Source organism: Ciconia boyciana, chromosome 2 (genome assembly GCF_034638445.1).
Source record: "Ciconia boyciana chromosome 2, ASM3463844v1, whole genome shotgun sequence".
In the NCBI taxonomy this organism is placed as follows: Eukaryota; Metazoa; Chordata; class Aves; order Ciconiiformes; family Ciconiidae; genus Ciconia; species Ciconia boyciana.
This window is the reverse complement of record NC_132935.1, coordinates 119,249,569-119,271,889: the sequence shown is the minus strand read 5'-3', so window position 1 is coordinate 119,271,889 and position 22,321 is coordinate 119,249,569. Positions and strand designations below refer to the sequence as shown.

The 22,321-nt window shown below is 40.4% G+C and overlaps 1 protein-coding gene across 7 annotated transcripts in view; it reads right to left on the bottom strand.

The window, feature by feature from the left end:
- The window catches only part of ULK4 (unc-51 like kinase 4), a 256,096-nt gene that overhangs the window by 2,823 nt on the left and 230,952 nt on the right, over nt 1–22,321 (bottom strand). For all 7 annotated transcript variants that reach the window (XM_072853762.1, XM_072853760.1, XM_072853764.1 and 4 more), the window contains one exon: nt 625–713. In XM_072853762.1, the coding sequence (XP_072709863.1) occupies nt 625–713 (89 nt within the window). The remainder of the gene's footprint in view (nt 1–624; nt 714–22,321) is intronic.

Below are 22,321 nucleotides of genomic sequence, written 5' to 3'. Positions count from 1 at the left end.
ATATGTCCAAGGGAGATTAGATGAGGGAAAGTCTATGGGAGGTGAGCTGAGTTTTGGCCAACTTGTTGGGACTAGCACCTCTGTTCTCGCAGAGGAGGCCATGGCATTCCCCAAAGTCTCATGCCTTCTCGGAGAAGCCACAGGTATTCTTAAACAAAAGGAGTTCTGTTCTTCAGCTGTGCCTTTGAAAGTAATCAGCTTGCAAGTGCACCAAACACAATTACTTTAAAACAGGACACAAACATCGCATTGTGCATCTAGCCCACTCTGCCAAGAAACACTGACCGGTATCCAGTTATAGAGGCCAAGTGTTTGGAACAAAATAAAATAATATATTTTAAAAAAAGAAAATTGACACCTGTGCACACACATTGAGCTGGACCGTGCAGCACACTGTGGCTCGCTGCAGCTGGGGATCAAAGCACGCCGCTGCTGTGGCAGAAACACTGGCAAGCTCTGAATGAGAGGGGTTTGGAGGAGAGCAGTCTAGGGAGGGGGGCCAGGGACAGAAACCTGAGAAGCTTGTACTGCACAGAAGGCGATTACAGGAGAAGACCATCGCAGACAAAAGAGGAGGCGAGTGCTCTCAGCCCTGGAAATTCCTGGAAGCCTGAGGGAACTCACCTGGCAGTTTGGGCCAGGCTCTCTAGAGTCTGGATAAGAGCATCGCCATCATTCTTCAGGCTCTCCGAGCGCTTCTCGTTTGAAGTTATCTGGAACAAAAAGAAAGAACCGTTATCAAAGGCTTAGAAAGAAATTCCTCTCTGTCATTTTTTGTGGGATAGGGGAGAGGGAAACAAGTTATAGCATTTATTACAATTGTAAATGGAATGTGACATTAAAGAGACCCAAGAGAAAGTCCCTTTTACTGAACAGGATTGAATTTTAGGCACAGACCATCTAAAATGTCTTGGCTTAATTAACGAGATTCACTCTTGTTCTGAGTCCCTGTAAGTGGGCAAATTCACACATCACAGTCTGCCAATCCTGATTTCATCCTTAGTACCAATGCAAATACAAGCCCCATTTAATCTGAATTCCAGGGAGATCTTGGGGAGGCAGTCGTTTTCATTTCTCGCTTCAGGGAAGAAATAACCAAGTTTGTATCAGCCTTCAGATCACGACACGTGGAGTTTCTCAGAGAGGAGCCAGGTTAAAATCACTGCAACATTAGCAGTTGCATATTGAAATTTTTCTTGCCCCTCATCAGTCATTAGGATTATTACCTGTAGAGGACTGTTACCTACAGAGCAGGGGACTGAGTGACCAAAGCTATATGCCCTTTTGTGTCAAGTGAATCCTGATTATAGCTGATTTTGCTGTTGGTGTGTGTTATCACGCTAATCTGTAATGACTGGTTTATTGTTTCCCCAGCCTTAAGCAGTATAACTACACAGCTCCAAGCAGCCACACATTTCCTGACCAGTTAAGCAGGCGAATGGGAAGGTCACAGGGGACATGGCATGAAGTTGCACGGCACTGTGGCACAGACAGACACTGAATGCTTGGCAGCTTGCAGAAGAAGCTCTCGTATCTCAAAAAATTACTGAAAAAAAGATTTGTGTGTCAGTTCCTGCTTGCAAAGGTAAATAAATCTTGGCCAAAGAGAAAGGAAAAGAGGAGGACCAGAGCAACTGATTATTTCAATACTGGAGGAGTTAATGCTTGAAACGATGACTTCTAATCCCAAAATCTGGCAAGCACTTTTAAGCTTTAGCATGCTGTGGCTAGCCCTATTTACCATTGATCAAGCATCTGGGCGATACGCCTTCACAACTCCCTCTTAAATCACAAGAGAAGCTATATTTACAGCTGCCATCCCACCATAATTTATCAGCAGCAATTCTGCAACAACAGTGTCACTACATCTATAATCATAACATCCTGTAGTTAAGCAGAAACAGGGAAGAGGGACCCGTCTGAAGTAAACTAAAATGTATCCTGTGTGTTGAGAAAAACAGTGATGCCATTACCTAAGTACAAATCATTGGTAAATCCTGATTACAGGTCATTAAACCTTTTTACTCTCTTGAGGTTTATATCTGACCCTTTCAGTTTATACTTCAGTAATGCATTCTTCTTCATTTGTCACCTGTTAGACATAGAAGATGTTTTGTAATCTGGGTTCTGAATGTGAGAACACCACCACACATAATAGTAGCAATACAGTTGCAATACAGGGAGAAAAGTGCTTTCACCACAAGACATTGCTTTCCATTACTAAAGAGTGCTCGTGCCTCTACCAAATGCTTCCCCTCACTTCTGCAGCTCACCAGTCGCTGCCACGTTCTTTGCACTTGCCACATCCGTGCCCCTTGTTTATCCTGCACACTTGAAAGAGGAAGAGGTTGCAGGGGGAGGAAGGTCACTGAAGACTGGATCATGCTCCATAAAACTACGAGGTCAAATAAAGGTTACAGATATCTCTAATTCTAATACATCCTCACTCTTGGGTGCTGACATCTGTACAACCCTCAGAGTCTTTTAACAAATTAGCCTTTGTGCATTATACATAGATGGAACATTCAAAATATGCTCAACTATGAAATCTGTACCAAGAAAAAGTTTTAATTCTAAAATGCTCTATTTAAACAGCTTCGTTCAGCTGAGTCATAGGGTCTGACTATAAGCTTGCCCGTGTTGCAGCATGCCTTGTGTCATTATTAAGAATACACTTCTGTGGATACAATGCATTTGAATGGAAAGGATTAAAACGGCTTTATACGCACAGAAATCGTAACGGACAGAACAGAAAGACCCATGAGATCATCTACCCCATCTTTCCTATTATTCTTCACTGTTCAGAGCAGCTTTCAGCCACAAGCAATGGGCTGCTGTGATATCCATCCATAGGGGCTGCTCCCCTATCTAATAAAATGTTTCAGTGCCTTCAGAAAGGATTTTCAGCAGTAAAGGTGGGTCCACAGAGAGAGAAAGGATCAGGCTTTTAACATCATGAGGAGCCTGCAGACTGTTTACATTAAGTCTAAAGCAAATTTAGGACACATTTTCTTGAGAGCATCAACTAACAGCTTCACACAAGCCAAGGGCTGTTGGTGAAGAACAGACCCATCCAGCCGGCGGTGCCACCTGCACGCGCAAATGGAGAACCTGCACAGACAAAACGCGGCTGTACGGATTTATGCAGGCAGATGGGGTTTCCACACCCGCTCTTGATCACCAGTCTCCAGAAAACTGCTTTCTATCTACCACCAGGCATCCACACCATGGACCTGGGACAGGGTCAACGCTGCAGTGGAAGGAAAGCTGCAGGTTGAATATAGAGCGAGCTGCCAGTGCCCTGTAAGCCAGCTGGACTGCAGCTGCCTATGGTTTTTTGTCAGTACTCTCATGCTGTTACTGCTCTGACCGCTAGCATTTATTTGCCCTTTATATCAGGTTGTGTAGCAGATCTAATTGCTCGCTGAGTCACCAGAAGGTCTCTCGCATGCGACAGATTAGATCCTGCTTCACATAAACCCCATGAGAAATACTGTCTGAATCACTGTTCACTTTCAAGACCCAAGATAAAACTTTACCCATGTTTCTCATTTAAAAATTGTTCTGGTTTTGTCTTCATTTTGTTCCATAGATAAAAATAAATTATGACAGCACACAAAACTACCAGTAACCAATCTTTTAGAAATAAGTGTATTTTTCACTCATTCCATTATCTTTTTCCTCTACCCAGCATTGCTGTATCTTTTATCCACACCAGTTCTAGTTCTTGTTCACTTAGAACTTTGACTACTAGTTTAATGATCTCTTGTAATATTGCTATTTGTTAGGGCTGGCTACAACACATATTCAATGATATAATCAATAGATATTCCTGTAATTAAAAATGTAGTTAAATCTCAGTTTAGTTGTACACTCACTGCAATTTAACAAGAATTTCAAAATGAATGTTCTTTATTAAGCTAATAGCCATTCAGCAGCTTTCCTCTCTTCAATTCTATTAAACAAGGATGAGCCATAAGGAATACCATAATTGATAGGTAAAGATCAGTATTTCCTAAAATTTAGGATAGCTGTTCAGGTATTATGGTGCTGCTAAAGGTGAGTGCAGGAAAAGATATATTATACAACATTCGCTGGAAGATCGTCTTCACTAATAAATTGAGGAGTTTTGGCTTCTTGGTCTAAGAAGTGATATTTGCAATTCAGGTTTCAAGAAAGCATGGAAACCTATAGAACGATTATTTTTCCTAAGGCTGGTTTCATAATATTGAACTGCTTTCTCTGATTGGTCATAACTCACATTTTGTAATTTATGACTGAGTTAAATAACCTAAGTAGTAAACTACTCTTTCACCTTTTTGAAGAGAAAGTTCTCCTGCTTTGTTGAGGTTTCAAGTAAACCGTAAGCTTGATGTCTGTGAAGTAAACTGGGAAATAATGCAAAATATTGATTGGGTAAAAATAAGGAGCTTTTTATTTGAAATTTTTTTGGTTGAAGAAGGGCCTCGAGCATATTTAGCTACACCTTCAAGTGTTATCTTCTCAAATAAACAACTGCTGGAGATGTTTACCATTTCCACACTCAACGGATGCTTTTCCACAAGCCATCACCATGCCTGTATAGACAGATACAAGCAAGGCATTTCATAAATGCTCTCTCTCACAAACCGGCTTTTTCTCTTTCCTAAACATGCTTAATATTTTAACCTCATAAAGTGATGCTTCCTTACTCTTTCCTCAAAATTGAATACAATTAAGCTAATTACCTTTGCAGGATTAGTTAGCTCAAGTTCTCACTCAACTTTACCGACACTGGCTGAGAGCAGCCACACAGGTAACACGGGAGCTGCTGTGGGCTGGTTTATCAGAACCACCGGATACTCGTAGGTCCAATGTTGGCATCACTTGAATATCGACACATGCGGTGAATAAAGTACCACTTATTCCCAGTTGAAGGCTTTTCTGTGAATGGGAATTGTATCTTCAGGTAATACTGCGGTAAAACCAATCACCAATTTTTTTCTGTGCGCTAACTGGGACCCTATGTAGGACATGAAATATATTCTAAAAAATAAAGTTTTCGGAATAAAAAAAAAAAATTAAAAATTAAGCGCACTCCTATTGCCCTCTAGACGTTATTTCAAATAATGTCTTCATAGTAAGTGCTGTCCCAGCAATTTTAAATGTGCATCTCAGACTTCTCATTCCTGCTTCCACCTTTGACTGGCTGAAGGCACTGTCAGTAGGACACAGAGCCTTTCATCCCCACCCAAAGCTGCTGTTTCAAATGCCATCCAGGCTGGTGGTGATTGAAAGTTGATGGCTATTCACAGCTGCTTAGTGTGACTTTATTCCCATTTTTTAAGGAACAAATGTCACAAAATATAGTGGTGTCAAAAACATCACTATAGCTGATGTGACAGCCCAGCAAATAAGTCAATGGGATGGTAAATTCAGAAATGAAGCACAATGCCTGGACTGGAAGAGAAAACCTTCCTGTGTTGCGGCCAATCTTATGCCTATCCCAGGGCACTTAAAGGTACTTTTCCTCCCAGGCTGTCAGCGCTGAGCTATTCACAGGCACTGCAGTAATCAAATAAAACATGTCACTTGGTTTGTCATTCACAACTCACAGCAACATGGCCAGAAATATGCAGCCCTTCCTTCTTCATGGAGGAGCACACTAACAAAGAATATACTGCAAAGAGGGACTCGTTCGGGTGAGCATCTATGTGAAATAAAACTAACAGATCCATTGACTGTGTTCAAACTTACTAAATATAAATATTTCTTTCAAAATAAATCCCTCTCCAAGCATGCACATTGAGCTGGCATTGCCCAGAGGAGATATATCAAACAGATCCATCACTTCCCATGACGGATCAAACAGATCCGTCGCTTCCGTAGGCCTGCACACTTCCTTACTCTTACAAAGTAATGTAGCCCCACCTTTGCGTAATGAAGGGCCAGACCCAATAAAGCATTTGAAGCCTATAAAGTAGAGGCTGTAATGATTACGTTATAGGTGTCAGCCCCCAAAGAGGAATCCCGAGTGGAGACCAAGATACCTGCACAGGGCATGGGGAGTGCATAGTTGCTGAAGGGCATGGAAACCTGCACACTGAACACGAAGTTATCTGAATTCCCTCTCCTCTCCAGAGCTCAGACTGCTAACACAGACAAATGAAAACTCATGGTCCAGACAGCAGAGACCACAACTCCAACCCTCTTCTCAGTGCGCCCACACCAGGCTACGGGCTCCTGTGCTCTCCTGTAGTCCTCTCCCCTTTTCTAGGCAAGTGAAGGTCACATTTTTGTTGCTGTAGCACAGTTTCCACTGAATGGGGACAGGCAGGGAGGTTCGGATGGTTCCCATGCAGTGAGAGAATAACACCACAGCACGGGGACTTGGCAGGGAGGCAAGAGGCAGCATGGCTCTCCAGGTCAGAGAAGTTACACATGAACTCCCATTTACCAGTGGAGCACTCTAGCTAATAGAGCAATTTTATATCCGTGACAGGAATCTTTTAAAAAATAAACCGAAACCAACTAAAAACAGGAACAAAAAATCCCAGATATCTACAGTGGTCTTTTGTGAGGTGTTTAATCTGGCCTTTGCTAGACGTGCTCTAGGCAGGCACATGGGACTGGACCCTTCAAAGCGCTTCGGTGCAACCAATTTACAGGTTGTTTAATGAAAACTAATGGTAACTCTTGCCAGGCTATGCAAGTGTAGCAGAGGAACACCTGAGGACAGCGTGCTCACAGAGCACTAGGACGGCCACAAGTTATTTTTGCTCTCCATAACGTATGAGAGCTCATTCTAAAATGGTAAAAACCTTCCTGGCATTCCCCCCCATCACAGCACGCTTCCTCGCTACTCTTCTCCCTACACATGGTTCAGCCGGAGAGAGACAGACACAGAACGTGTGTGTGGGAAGAACAAATCAAGTCAGACAAGTTATATTTATGTTACTAATTGCCAACTCATTTGAACAGGCCTGAGCAATGTTGCTGGACCATAAAAACAAGAAATGAAAGTTACAAAAGCATGAGTGTTCCAGGTGTGCTTTGGCAAGCATACTGCAGTCAGGGATTGCAGACACACAATTACAAAGACTTTGTGGCCTTCAGATCCTGCAAATACATGTGAAAACAAGCAGGTATCTGTGACAAAAAAAGCCTACATCAGACAGCTTAGCTCTGATTTTAGAGTTCAAAAACCTTTTTTTTTCCCTCTTTATGGATAAAATTCTTGTTCCACTGAAGTCAGCAGCAAACTCCTTTTGACTTTGATAAGGCCAAGATTTCATTCAACATGTTTTGTTTTCTTCTAATTTGTATGTGTGTGCAGGTTTATTCTAAGTTCAAAGCAATTTCCACCGGTAACTTGGAAACGTCCCAGTTTCCTGGCAGTCTGAAAGCCATGCTGTCTCGAGGACTATTCACAGAGAGACAAGGAACGTCTCTCACATGCTATATAATGGTTAATTGATTTTGGACGTTTCTTGACACTTTCCACTTTGAGGCTATTCTCTGCCCTTCAGCATATACATAACGCACACAAAGGCAAGCTCAGTGATTGTTGTAAAGTTGTAAAATTACCAACTCTAAGGGGCATTGTCTAAGCATACGAGAAGATTCATAAAACTGTGGGGTAATTATTGAACAGAAGACTGCTCTCTGCCTTGTTTGATTTTTTGATTTGGTTTTTATTGCTAGCAGTGTTCTCAGCTCACTTTCAGGAAATACAAGATGTCTTTATAACCCAGAAAATATCCATTATCACAGTTTCCATCCTCTGTAACTACTGAGTTTAAAATATTTGACTTAATGGAACTGGATAGGGCAACCTCTTCACATCCATTAGAACCAGCTGTCCACGACAACTTCCTTAGCAAAAGTAAACTGCAGTCCTGCCTGGCAAAAGGTGTCTCATATCTAGATTTCCCCTGAAGTTTATCATTCCCTGGATCTCTCATAGTCAAATGTCCTTCATAGTCTCTCTTTCTCTTCATCAGCTTTTCTCCTAAAATAGCTTCTGACAAGTAACTCCCAATCCCCCTTAAATGTTGACTCCTGTAACTCTTTTTCCAGTGCCGCTGTCTTTTATGGCCTAATAATTCAACTTGTGAATAAGATCCCTGAATTCCAGCATCTGTCATCCCTTATACCTCCCTGTAAAATCACAAAATAGTCTGACTGCAAAGTTTTTTTGGAGTTATATCCAACTTCCATCGATATGCTCCATGGGTTAGGAATGGCCTTCTTTTCTTTTCATGTTCATCTAGTACAGCTGAACCTAGATCTTTCACGGCCATATTTCGTGCTATGACGATTCAAATAATTTCAAATATTTATATACTTGTAAGGGTAAGAATCATTACTACACATAACTCATCTTCTCACTATTAGGAAAACCAGTGACACCCAGAACATGTTGGAAAGTGCTGACCTCCAAATGGCAATTACCATACAGGAGAAGTATGCAAGCAACCGAGCAATTAGCAATTTCATAAACGCTTTTATATCGAAGGACACAAACACTGGAGCAGCCGTGCCTGTGATGCTCAGGTGAACTAGACAAACCCCTAGGAACTGCTAAGCAGTTGCAGTTTACTGAGGAATTTGAGTTTTAAGTTTGGAGTTTGGAGTTTACAGCCTCCAAAAAAATACCACCTCCAACCTGATGTTGTGCCTTGTCCTGCTTTAAAATGCTCCTAATAAAGATAAAAGACTACTATGCCTGGACAAAGGCAGAGTGATGCAAACAGATGCTGTCAAAGATGTCCTTATACAGATTCACTGATGCAATTCAAGTCTGATCTAGTATGCAAAATCCCTAGCTTCCCCTGAGCAGAACCTTTATACAGCATTGATTAACTTTCATGGAGGATGAAACAAAATTGGAAAGCTCATGCTCACATTGGTTATAATCTGGACTTGAACACAAGACTCCAACAACTACAAGTCTGTACAATTTGACTTAATGTTTTAGATTTACCATTCCAAGAACAGCAGGAATATGATGAGTTAAATTAAGAACTAACACAGATTATGAAAAATACATACTTAAAGAATAAAAAGAGTAGCAAAATCTTGTTAGAAAATAATTATGAACTATGATTTTGAGCTAAATATTAAAACATTAAACATTAGTTGCTTTGTAGCCCCTATAGATTTGGTTTCTATGGACACATAAAACTTGGACATAGAACCCTTGAGGTTTTTCCTTAAGTACCAAACATGGATAGTCTTTCACATACTGAAAAAAGACAAAAAAAGGTCTGATGATTTTTTATTAGGGGAGAAAAGCATCATTATATTTATGCTTTATGTAAAAAGCAACTAGGAATGTAAATGACTGAACAGGGATATAAGTCTATAAAACACCAATTTCTGAGGAAAATTATGCTTTATGTAATGGTTCAATTTCGATAAAATTGTAAAAACTGTCATAAAAATAAATGGACTTCTGAAATCGATGCTTGCTTATTGTCATGTGACAGATGGCTCTGACTGCCTGGCAGAGAGCAAACAGCTACCTAGTTGGTCCTCACTGACCTCGGAGAGACTCATTTTGGTCTATTCACATTTTTTTTTAAATGAGCCCAGTTGCATTTAAGTATCTTTACAGCAGCTAGTAAGTCATCCATGTGCAATTACAGAGAGGAGGTCAAAAGGAAGTAATAGTGATGAGCCCAACAGATGACACAGCTAGGCAATCTCAACAGTATTGCACTATGTAAAATTACAGTGCACTGAAACACCAAATGAGTCCGGCAATCCTTTTGTGGCCACAGAAACAATGAATTAGGACTCCATAACGAAAACAACAGTGATAGTCACTGAGAATTACACTTGCTTTGAATTATGAATCGAATAAACAGGTTGCAGGTTTCAGAACTGCCAGTTTCACTGTACAACCCAAAGCAAAACATCTGTCCGTGTGAAAGGAGAGCGTATTTCTCATTGCTCATTATGGTAGTATAGTATCATTTTTCAGACAGCTCCTGTATCTATTCGTAATCATACTGGGCTCCCAGTACCCAAATACCAGCACAGTGCTAATCATTCGGGGGGGGGGGGGGGGAGAGGGGGGGTGTCTTGGAAGGCAAACGTCCCAAACAAGGGGGTAAGAAACTTCCCCCAGGAACATGGGTTCACAGTATGCCAGCTACTGGATTAAAGACTTTTCATTCTTGCTGGTCTCTGAAATTAAGTGCAGGTCCCATATTTGATCCCCCCCTCTGTCAGTGTCATTAAAGAGCAGCCGTTTTAGTGATATCAAGAAACTAGTGATTTGACAATTTCATATCGATTTTCCTCTTCCTACCTCAACTTGCGTATACCCACACTTGGCTGACTACCACAGTTTCACGAGTGACTGGCAGGAACAGATTCCCAAGTAGCTTTCCTATGCTTTTCTCAATTAATTGAGTTCCAGCTCCTGGCAGCCTGTGTAGAAGAGAAACCCTTGCAGCTGTCCCGAACATAGTGCCATCTTACTGTTTTTTATAATAATATTTCAAGATACAGATGAATATAAACACTGCGGAGTTTCTTTACTGCAACTGCAAAACAAAAGGGCTCTAAGACAAGGTTATATGATTTACAGCGGGAACTTGCAAAGAGAAGATAAATCACCTTTTCCTCTCAATACAGTGCCGTACAGTCATCTTCATCTTTTCTTATCAGCTGACATTTCCAACTCATGCAAGAAGTGCTCTTATTATGCTAGGGAGCAAAAAGGATCAAGCTCTTCAACCTGGCAGTCTTCTATCAACAACAAAAGAAAAAGATACAAAGACTGCGAGTCCAACATGATGTCACTAACTAGTGACATGAATGGCAATGTACTGCTTTACTGTTAATAAAAGAAGTCAGGGAAGACCAAGGCTCATTTTATTTAAGGATAAACTCAAGTAGCTGGTAACTCATCCCTGACAGTATAAAAAGAAGGGCAACGCATGACAACTCTGTGTAATACTTCACAGCAGATGGAGCGAGGGGAAGGAGACTAGCTGCCTGTGCAGCTGGTGGGCATGGGAAGGACAATTTTGTCCTAATGCAACTGCCTGGTTGTGATCACCAAAGTGGGACAAGGCAAGGAGGAATATATCACAGTGTCAAGAAATGAATGTAGAAGTTACAAAATATCTGCTTAAATTGTTCATCCTCTCCACGTAGAAGGCTGTGTCTGGCACTGTTACCACAGATACTCCAGCTTATCTTTTCCATTGCATAGTTAAACAAATTTTAGCTAAATTAAAATCATGCAATTAAGTAAAGAGTCAAACAATCACAAGGACTTGAGTTAAAGCAGTTTAAGAAATTACCAACCACTTAGCTAGGATGTGAAATCTATGTATATATGCACTAAACGGCAATGTTAAGTGGGCTGGCTTGAACCACCACAGTTGGTGATTTACACTAACCCATTTTACTCCATGCTGTAGAAGACTGGGGTGCCCATACAGTCAGCTGTGTTGTCTCAGGCAAGGTAGTAATTTCCAACTGAGCAGGCAACAGCTCCCTCAACTCCTTTGCCTTGACAGCACTGTGATGGATGTCCTTATTTTAAAAGCTCGCTAAATGTTAAAATTCTGAGCAAGAAATTGCTATCAACAGAGGAAAGATGCCAGCACAATTATTTTTAATGCATCCTTATTTTTATAAAACATATTCAAATTGAGATCAGTTATGTCATCCATTAGTTATGTTGTCCAAGACCCTTGACAAATGGGTTTTGTTGGGTTTAGTTGCCATGGTTTAAACAAACAAACAATTCACTGCCCCAACTGTCTGCTCCATTTCATTGCCAGGGGTTCTTGTCCCGAAAGCATGAAGGGGAGAATAAATTCCCTCTTTATATCTCACTTGCTCTGGTTCACAACTTGTCCTATTAGTTTAAACAGCTGATGAAGGTGGGCCTGCATTAACACTGGGCTGAGATGTGTTTCCAGTTCTGTTGAGTCGGGACAGCAGAGAGGCAGGACAGTGAAGCGGAGGTGGCAGTGGGGCAGGCAGGGCAGCAGACTCCACTGCATCCAGCATCTCAGAGCCTTAACCATGAGCTCACAGACTTTTGTCATTAAAAGGTGGAGATAAGGAGGTAGAAAGCTGAAAAGAGAAAACTTTCAGTGAAGAAGTAAGTCCACAACAAAAGGAGAGTCTGTCCTTCCATAAACACAAAATCTGCTGACCTCCCAAAGAAGAAACCCTTTTTCCTACACGAGGTAAACAGTTTAATTTGGATAGGAGAACATTCTCTGAAAGACAAACTAACTGTTTCTCTTTGTAACTCTGTAATACAGCAGAGATTGACCTTTGCATCCTCATTTTGATGCTTATCTTGAACAAACAGCCTAGAAGTCAATGTCTACAGAGAAAAAATTAGGGAAGTGACTTTTCTCTGAAAGTGCAGAGCAAGTCCTAGAGAAAATTTTAATAAATATGAGTCCAGCTGCTGTGGCTGAATGTTAACCAGCTTTGTGATGCAGTGTTTATTTGGCCATGAAATGCTTGCTGAGACAAGTTAATCATATAATTCAAGATGGAAGTTCACATCTTTCAGGGAGAAAATGATCCTTTGTAGCTTTTGTCATCTCAAAATACATCATATTCCAGTGTCAGCAGAAGAACAAACATTTTCTTATTTTATACATGCATCAGCTTTTTGCTTTTATCTCATGGGTGAATTTAACGTTCAAGGAAGGGATACGACTGACTAAAGCCAATCCTAATGAATGCAAGGGTTCTGACAAACTTCACCCACACAGACTGGGCAGCGAACCTTACACCTAGCTTACAGCACCGCCACTTCTGCAGTCTTGGCTTCAGTTGAATAGACAATTGTATCGAACTGTGTACAAAACAGCTACCGACAACCCAGCTTTCGGCTATGATCTAATTGGGACGTGAACTGGATATTTTTTCCTCTCATTTTCTTTTTGACTATGGGAAAAAAATGATAAAGTACTATTATCACATTCATAATAAATACACACAGGTTCCAAATAAAGCATTTCTAACTCAATAAAGCAGTTTGTTTTCTCTTAGAGGTTTCAAGCTAAAACTCCTCAGACATTTTTGCTGATGCGCAGCTAATTACATCATTGTTTTGCATTTGCTGTTGCACAACTACCATGAACAAGGTGTGCCTTAAAATTAGATGTTGCAGCCCATACACTTAACCTGATTAGGTCAATAATTTAAATATTAACACAGTTATGAAAATGAAAGCAGACAGATTCTGGTTAAAAAAGAAGTCATTATATACTCTTACACCGTATTCTTTTAAAAACATGGGGCTTAAATGTTTTCAGATGCAGAATGAGCATCTGGATATTTGCCACAAGATACTACCTTTTGCTCCTGTACCCACTGTGGCTGTCAATCCTATAACTCTGTCCTCCAGGACAAGGTAACTGAGTCACAGTGCAAACTTAATCACATCACAACACAAAGCTGATGCGATGATCTCATTACTGTTCCAGGAAAAGGAATAAACTCAATTCCTATTTACACCAGCAAATCTAGCTTTCAGCAAAGACCTACAAAGGCCCTGACCACATAACAGGGAGAACAAGTAGCATGAGTGGCACCCTATTAAGGAAACCATTAACGTAAGTGAGATAGTGACATTGAGACTTTTAAAGAAAGTCTCAGTGCTTTGTCAGAGGACTTTTGAATTTTAAAGGAGTTTTGAAGTTTAGCCAAATCTATGGTCCTTTTTGGTAAGGTTAAGATACCTGGAAGTTACCTTTATGTCAGGTTAAAAATAATTTTGTACATTAAAGAAGAGATTTATTGCACTATTTCAAGCACTCAACCCCATCTAAATTGGCTAGGAGGTTCATTTTGAAGCTCTTCACCCTTTTTTAATATTGTATTTGGATTATTTTCTAGCATAGTATCAGACATGCAGAAACAAAATCTAAAATGACTAAATCTGACTTAAAAAGAATACCTGTCTGATCAAAGCCTCTAGCTCACCTGTGTTGTTTTGGGTTTGGGGGTTTTTTGGGGTTTGTTGTTTTTTTTTTTTTAGAACTAACTAGCAGGAAAAGTCTTATCTTCTAAGAGTTGCACTTAAAACTGATTGCTTATAAAGTTTTGAAGAATGATTGGGATTATCATTCTAAAACAGCACCCAGGGGAATTGGGTGGATCAAGGGATTGCTAATGAGATAGAGAGTCTTTCACATCTAAACTGATGATTTAAATTCAATCCAAGACAAAGATCCCCCAACTGGTGGACATGAGTAAGATGATCTGTAAGAAATGAGGTGATGTTCTCACTCTGTTCTTAGAAGATACATGTTTTAAGAGCACTGAACTGCCAGCAAAATTGGCACTCTTTGCAGTGAAACCAAGGAATGAATTGACAATGAAACAATTTAAATTAACTTTTACCTCTCAATACAGTAATATAAAACGAGGCTTTAGTTTTCTGGATCAGGTTTAGATCACAGTTACTTTCCCCAACCTGCTCAAAATAAGAGTTTCAGCCTCTAAGACTACTACAGTAAATCCAAATGAAACATTTTAGTAAGGTAAAAATTACTGTTCAAGTTCCACAGTAGCTATATTGGGCTTTAATGACTTATAATTTACAGAAAGGGCAGTGGTAGATGTTAATGAGTGACTTGGACAACTTTCTATTATGCTTTTCTGCAGGAGCAGTCATTATCACATGCCAGTTGCTCAGAACATAGCACTCTCTAGTCCTCCCTCTTATTTAATAAAAGCAAATTAATCATTTCCAATCATTTATGTACTCAGTGAATTTAGACCCTAGTTTCACTCATAAATCACAGTAAATGTATCATTTTAATTAACTTACTAGTCATAGCTGTTCTACGGATGTTTTGTTTATTTGAACATACTTCAGTCTATTAACTATTTGCAACTCTTATTACTGTGATTCTTGATTTACTAATGGGATTTGTGACAGATCAGCTGTATGACATATTACTGTTTCTCTTTGCTGACTACTGGGTCAGACTGAGAGTCCACCTCTTAGGCCTAAAGCTCTTTGCTCTTGGTACATGACATGGCTATCTATCTCAAATGGCTACCATGCAAACCAAGCCCATAGCCAGTACAAGGAGATGGGCTGACCTTAATTGCATATGAATCAGTGGATTGGGCACACACTAATGCCACAGCAGGAGCAGAGCCTGTTCCCCTTACTCAGTCTTCCTCCCTCTTTCCTTCCTCCCAAAAAGTACTCCTTCCACCCCATAACCCAAGCCCCTTCTCCCTGCAGGAACCTACCTCACAGCCCCATAGCAATTACCACCCATGTGGAGGAGAACCCACCAGAGCTACCAGAGCAAGATCCATTTGTGTGCTAGTGGCACTGCATGGAATGGGGGAGGCTAGAGGAGTTCTTTGTTGTGTCTTTCAAAGGATCCCTTTACCGAGTTCATTGGTCTACCAGGGAAAACAGCTTCTTCCTGTGCTAGGTCCCACGACAAATCCAGAGAGATTGCCCCTTGGTCCAGAAAGAAGGAATATGGTCCCTTTAAATAAAGGAAGGTGTTGACGATCCACAGATGTCTCCCCTCCCTCCATGGCACCATCAAAAAGCTCATGTAGGTTCTAAAATGCCCCCTTACAGCAGGCATGCACAGCTAGCCGATGCCACCACCAAACACGAGACAGGTTCCTTAGCAGGGGGTGAAGAGGGATGCCACAATGTGTGGAAGAGGGCACCTTGAGAGAAGGTACCATTTCTTCTCCTGCTGACCCTTTCCTAACTCTCTTCCTCTTGTGCACTGCCTCCCAGATCCTGCTCACCCCAAGCCCGGTTTTCCTAGCCATCCCTCCACAGACACCCATGAGCAGGTGCTGGAAATTTGTCCTAGGGGATAAAGACAGCAGACGTAATTCATGGCAGGGGGCAGGGCTCCTTCACATCATTAGAGGAGGTCACTGATGCATCCATAGCCCCATCTCCCGAGATAGCCTGTGTGTAGAGACAGTCATATAAAGGAGTAAGACCAGCATCATCAGTCCTCTCACAGAGTCCTTGAGGAAGCCTTGGATACTGTCCTCTGGGATATGGTTGGTGAGAAGGAAGAGACTGCTTTAGTGGATGCCAGGCAAAAAGCCATTCTGAAGATACAAGTACTTGGCTACCACCTTTCCAGAAAATCAAGGTCTTGAGTCTGACTTCTGCCACCCAAGGAAGGGACGATCCCCTGCCTTCCCATTAGGTCTTCACCTAGGTGAAGAGACAACACCAGCACTTGGCCTTATCTTCCCTGCCTAAACCTCCTCCTACAGCTCCAGCTGTTCTCAGTCTCCATGCTGACCGCTGACGCCCAGTCCCACAAGGCCTGGCAATTGCCAGAATGAACAGATTCCAGAGAGAAAAGGTGTACACAGAGAGCCCTTTCTTCTTGTATTTCCTGTGGATCTGTAAGAGGGGCGTCATCCTCTGCCAGGAGGCTGCTAACATGCTTCTTGGTACCCTTCTACTTTTCCAAGGAGTAGATGTATGCACATGCTACAATTCCCCTCCCAAAGGAGCTGGATGTGTGATCAGAGAAATGTGCCTCAGGCCCAGTGGTCTTTCTGGACCCAGATTTTATCCTCTTTCTCCTATCATTCAATACACTAGGGTGGGTAAGGCAGGTGCCTTTAGGCTCTAAAATATCTTGCACCAAATGCCAACTTGCCACAGCCCTCCACCAACTAGCCCTTTTCATGTTGCTGCAGCACAAGGACTGGCACACACCTTCTCTACATCCCAGCAACTTTACAATGAGGAAAAGACATAATTTCCTCCCTATCAAGCAAGCCCAAACTTCCAAAAGGCCTCTACAAAGCCTATGTCCTCTGACAAGCTATTGTAAGAATGACCGTAGGCTGACCTTGGCCAAAATTAAGAGTTCGTGACCATTACAGACACCAGGTAGCAGTCCATGAAAGGGGTTGACCAGCCAGAGGGGAAATCCTTACTCATTTCTGGCCTCATGGACATTTCTCTTGGACCAATGTTCTGCAAGCCCCAAGGCCTGTATAATTAGGATTATTTTTCCCTCTATACATTTTTCAGTGTTTATCATTACTTAATGTTATCCGCAATTCTGTCATCCATTCAATCAATATTTTGAGTTGTCTGCAACTTTTCACAATCAGCCTTAATTTTGAATAATTCTGTATTATTAAAAATCTTTGTCAAAGCACTCTTCATCTCTTTTCCAGGCAATTTATGAGTACATTGCAGAGCAAAGATCTTGGTAGGCTTATGACAGTAATCTACATTTATAGTGTAAAACTAGCCATTTATTGTTTCCTATTATTTAAGCTGTTATTAATCTGTGAGAAGAACTTTCCTCTTTCTCATGGCAGCTTAGTTGCTTTAGGAAGTTCTACTGAGAAACGTTTAGAAAAGCCTTTCCAAATCCAAGTCCACTACATCAATTCTTCACACACTATTGACTCACTTGGAGGAACTGGAGAAATATGACTTCCCTCTACAGACATCATATTAACTCTTACGTAATGTGCTATATTTATCTTTCTGTTTACCTATCCGTTCCTTATTATCATATCTAACAGTTCAGCCTTACAGAAGTCAGAGTTAATTGTTTGCAGTTCTCAGAATAATCCCTGGAGCTGTTTTAAAAATGTTAGTATAGACACTGATTTACCTGATAGGTTGCATACCACAATTACAGGCTCAGCAATTTCTTGGACAATTACCACTGGGACCAGCTGACCTGTTACTACTCTCTTGATCAAATTGTTCCAAAATCTCTTTTTGCAACACCTTAATTTTTTTATACAATTCTATATACATGAAAAACAGGTTGAGATGACCAAACTGTGTAACTTTCAGTAGCAAAAATCAAGTCTGAAAAGTGACCTTTGGGGTATAAGTACAAGACTTCCCCTGTTCTTGTCTTCAGAGGAATACTTCATGTGTCAGTCTACAAAACGAAGTTCGATGGAAAGATACAGTAGTTTCTCAAAACCTTTGTAAATAGTGATGAATGACTACCTTCACTGCAGCTGATGTATTTTTTCATTTGATGAACTGATAAGCTATGAGGACTGTCTATGACCATGAAGAACGGCATCTTTGTCTCTATTATGAGACAATTTTTTGAAAAATATACACCTCAGAGTATAACCTGGATGACTGACCTTGCTAAGTAACACATACTAATGGTAACGGTAGAATCGCACAAACGATAACCTAAATTACCACTGCAGACTTCCGATGACCTTTTAAGTCTTAGCACCTCAGTGTTTATGGACATAAACATTCCAAGACACATAGAAAACTGCAGACATTTGGAAGTCCTCTGATGGACACCTCACCTGGAGGTAGGCTATCTCATCACCTTTAAATGATTTCTTATGATTTCTCTTGAAACATTTCCTAGATAAAGCTCCTGGAGATAAGACATTTCTTACTGATTGTGTCCATCCCTTATTACATTTCCATCCAAAAACTTCACACACCACGGGTACTCTCCTCAAAACTGACACTCAGAGTAACACTTTTTGTATGGTGCAGTTTCTGAGTTTGCTTATGAAAACAGAAATGAGAAAAGTTTTTGAAGAGCATGTTCCCATGTATTTGTAGCATATATATAACAAGCACACAAATATAATATATCATAATAACATATCTAGCTCTTGACTCTGAGAACAAATTGTGGGTGTATTAGTTCTTGCTTAATGTGAGCACCACTGGGATGTACTTTTTAAAAGGATAATGAGGCAGTGCAAAGGACTAAGATTCACGAAACTATGAGAACAGGATAATTTGTGATGGGTGTGGACTGTGGGAGTTTTCTCAATAGATGATCACAGCCAAGAAAATCTAACCCTTTCTTCTTTTTCTAAATGAAAGAAAAACTTCTAATAAAGACATCAGATAAATGGAATAATATTATTGCCATAGGACATGCAAGTGCAGGAAAGCTAGGATATGATAGCATTTCAATGATATGCAGAAATCACAGGTTTAGAGACTAATAAAACATAGGAAGCTAAAATTAGAAAATGTTGCAAACATATCTGAGAACATAACCAAAATAGTCTTGAGAACGGTGTGCTTACCGTGTTAATGGAAGAAAATTTGCATAATTAAAAGGCATTGATAATTTACGTAATGCAGGTGAAGGAGTAGGAACATCATTTCATTGTAATTAGGAGAACTATTTGTCAGTCTCATTTTAAATTGGACTCAGAAACTTCAGACATGTCAGTGGCATTTATATGAGTAAAAGTTACTGGAATTACCATATTTAAAACACATTAGGGCAACGAACTTTTAGTTTATCAGTAAACTAAAACCAACGAGTATGCCGCCAACCAACACTGGGGGGCAAAAAGGAGGGTCAGTTCTCTAGACAGTCTTGGAGGCTGTGGGACAGAAAGTGCTAAATTAGGGGAAATGTCAAATGGTTAGGATATGGAAACAGACAGCTGATGGGTACATAACAAAAAGTGCAAATACCAGGTTGTTAACAAGGAAGTCTCATGGGTGAGACTGCCCTAAGAACAAGCTGGAAGCTGGCAATGGGGAGGATATCTGGGGAGGATATCCGGGCAAATGGGCAATGGCAATGGAGAGATATCTGGCAAAGGGGGGTTATGGCCTTCATCATCTTAGATCACAGAAGAGGATTTGATTACTGGTTGGGGTTATCTGCAGAGCAGCTTCTCCCATGGAGAGCAGGGGGATTTTAAAATAGGGCAACGGCATTTTATTACGGCACAACAGCTGAGAAAGGATTCTCCAGTGGATAGGGAGCACTGGTTCACAGCTTCTCTTCTCCCTCCTTATTTTGAATGAACTCAGATCTTGGAAACTGAGCCGCTGCCTATATTCAAGTTTGTTTACACGGCTGACTGACAGGAGATAATATTTCTTTACATCTCTCTTCACAAAAGCCTGCAGCAACAGATGGATTTTGCAGCCTAATCTAAAGGTCAACAACTTCTGACCGGCAAACTCATGGAGAACAGACCAGACTGCAGCAAGTTCAGCACTGGGGAAACCTAATTAAAAACGATGTTCATATTTAACCGGTGTTTCAGTATTGCACACGGACAGAGGGAGTACCTGATGACCTAAGATATGTTCAAAACAATAAATGCTTTTTCTAAAAAGGAAAGCTATGCATAAATGTAAATCACATGCCAAATTCACTATTTGCAAGACACAGTATGTAACAAACAGCCAGTTTTCTTGATCAGTTAAAAGTATTTTAGAAGCCTTTAAGCACGTCAAAGTATTCTGAGCTCAACGTGACAAAGGGGTAGATTTTGTAGTGATGTGCCTGAAACAGCTGAGAATTACTTTTATGAGTTGTAGATTTAATACAAAACAAAACAAGACTGTCACATGGAAATTCAGAAGCACTTATGATTAATCAAAACTCTCAAGCTGCAAACTCGAAATGCCCAACTTCTCTTCAGTTAAGAAAACTGGTTCAACCCTGCCATACTGCTCAGCTGCCCACCATCTCACCCAAATTTCTTCAATTGCCCAGGAGTGTATCCCTCAGCTATTGAATATCCTTCAAACTCAGAGGGACTAAACAAACGTGACCTATGCTTAACAGTAATGTATACAACTATAGCACACCTCATCCAGAATAAATGAAAGATCAGTCAGATACCATTTGGTATACCCTTTCAGTAAGAAATAATTCCAGTCCAGCAGTTTGTAACATGGGCAACTGGTCAGTCGTTCTCATTCCACAGCACAGATTGTCAAGCAATGAAATCAGTGCAGTCTCTGAAGCACTGCATGGCCTCTAAATTGATAGGCAGAGGTGAAAGATCTCTGAAAACCAGTATTTTCTATTTACCTGTCAGCTTGAGGAGAGTTAGTGTCCTTGACAGTAATATTTTATCATTGAACTTGACACAAACACTGACTTTTAGATATGAATTCTATACATGCATAGATGCAGTCATATAAATTAGCAAAGCCCAAATCACTGGTTACCATAACACTAGTAGTAATTTCAGCTATTATGTAATTGATAATTAACTCTGTAGTTTAAGTTGCAGAACTATTATTTGATTATAATACCCCTCTTTTGCACACACTGTTCTGAATACATCTTATAGGAAGACGCGTTCCCTATTTTAAGAAACTTCTGAGAGTTTTTAAGACTGCTGAAAGCATTTAGCTAAGTTTTCAGCTGCAGATTTTTAAAGAGGAGCACAGAAAATATATGTGTAGGAAAGGGAGTGCACATTTTAAAGAGCTGGCTAAAAGACAGCACTTTGATTTTGCCCCAGTTGTTGATTTGATTCCATGAGACCATGAAGAAGACCAGCCAGCGGGAATTAAAACATCAGATCACAATAAATCAACACACATGAAAACATTAGCTCATGCATTAAATTTACATTTTCCAGACCATTGGCTCTTGTGACCCAGAATATACTGGGAAATTTGAAGTTCTGCTGTCAGTTCTGTAGCTCTGTTTCACTCTAGCCCAAAGCAACAATCATGAAGTACAGGCTCTTGCTTCATTCTCTTACCTTACACTGGAACATACTTATTTTTAGGCATGGCATACTTACAATCTTATTACTCATAGGAGTGGGGAAGATAAGGTCCATGCTCAGTCTCAAATTGGGATGATGCACGCACTGTTTAAATGGAAATAGCAGCTGTTGAGGGACCATACAATCAGCTGCATAGCTGCAAGAAGCTTTAGCATACTTGGGGAGAACAGAATTTTCAGATATTTCGTCTTCTAATATGGAAGAAATCTTTACTGAGCATATAACAAGCTGCCACTTTTTAAATCGTTTTAAGCTTTTAAAAGACTTTTCAAATAAGAAAGGATTTCAAGGGATGGCAAAAGCCGCATTATCAAAACAGAATTCAAATTCTTGCCACAGGCAGTAACTTCTCAGAAAAGCAGAGTTAAGAAAAAGTCATCAGAATTTTTAAAACTATGACCAGATAATAATAATAACATAATATCTCTTAGTAATATTCCAGGAAACTGTGGAAATTTCATCAAGAATAGCTTAGGAAAATTTCAACCTGAGGCCAACACCTATTATGAAAAATCAGAGCCAAAACATCCCAAAGTTACAGGCAACCGTTATACAACGGGACAAGTCAGAAAACTCCAATAATAAGCAACCACACATGCCATATTAAGCCCTGTCTATGCCACAAGGAAAAGGAAAATAATAAATATTTTGCTGTCTTTTGGCTAACATGCTTTTAGCATGCTCTCTCTCACTAGTATCACCACAGAGTTTCTCCCACACATTGTGCTGCAGTAAATGACTTCCCAGGATAGCTTTGTTTCTCTTCGTTGTCTCTATATTATTTAAGAAATAATAGAAT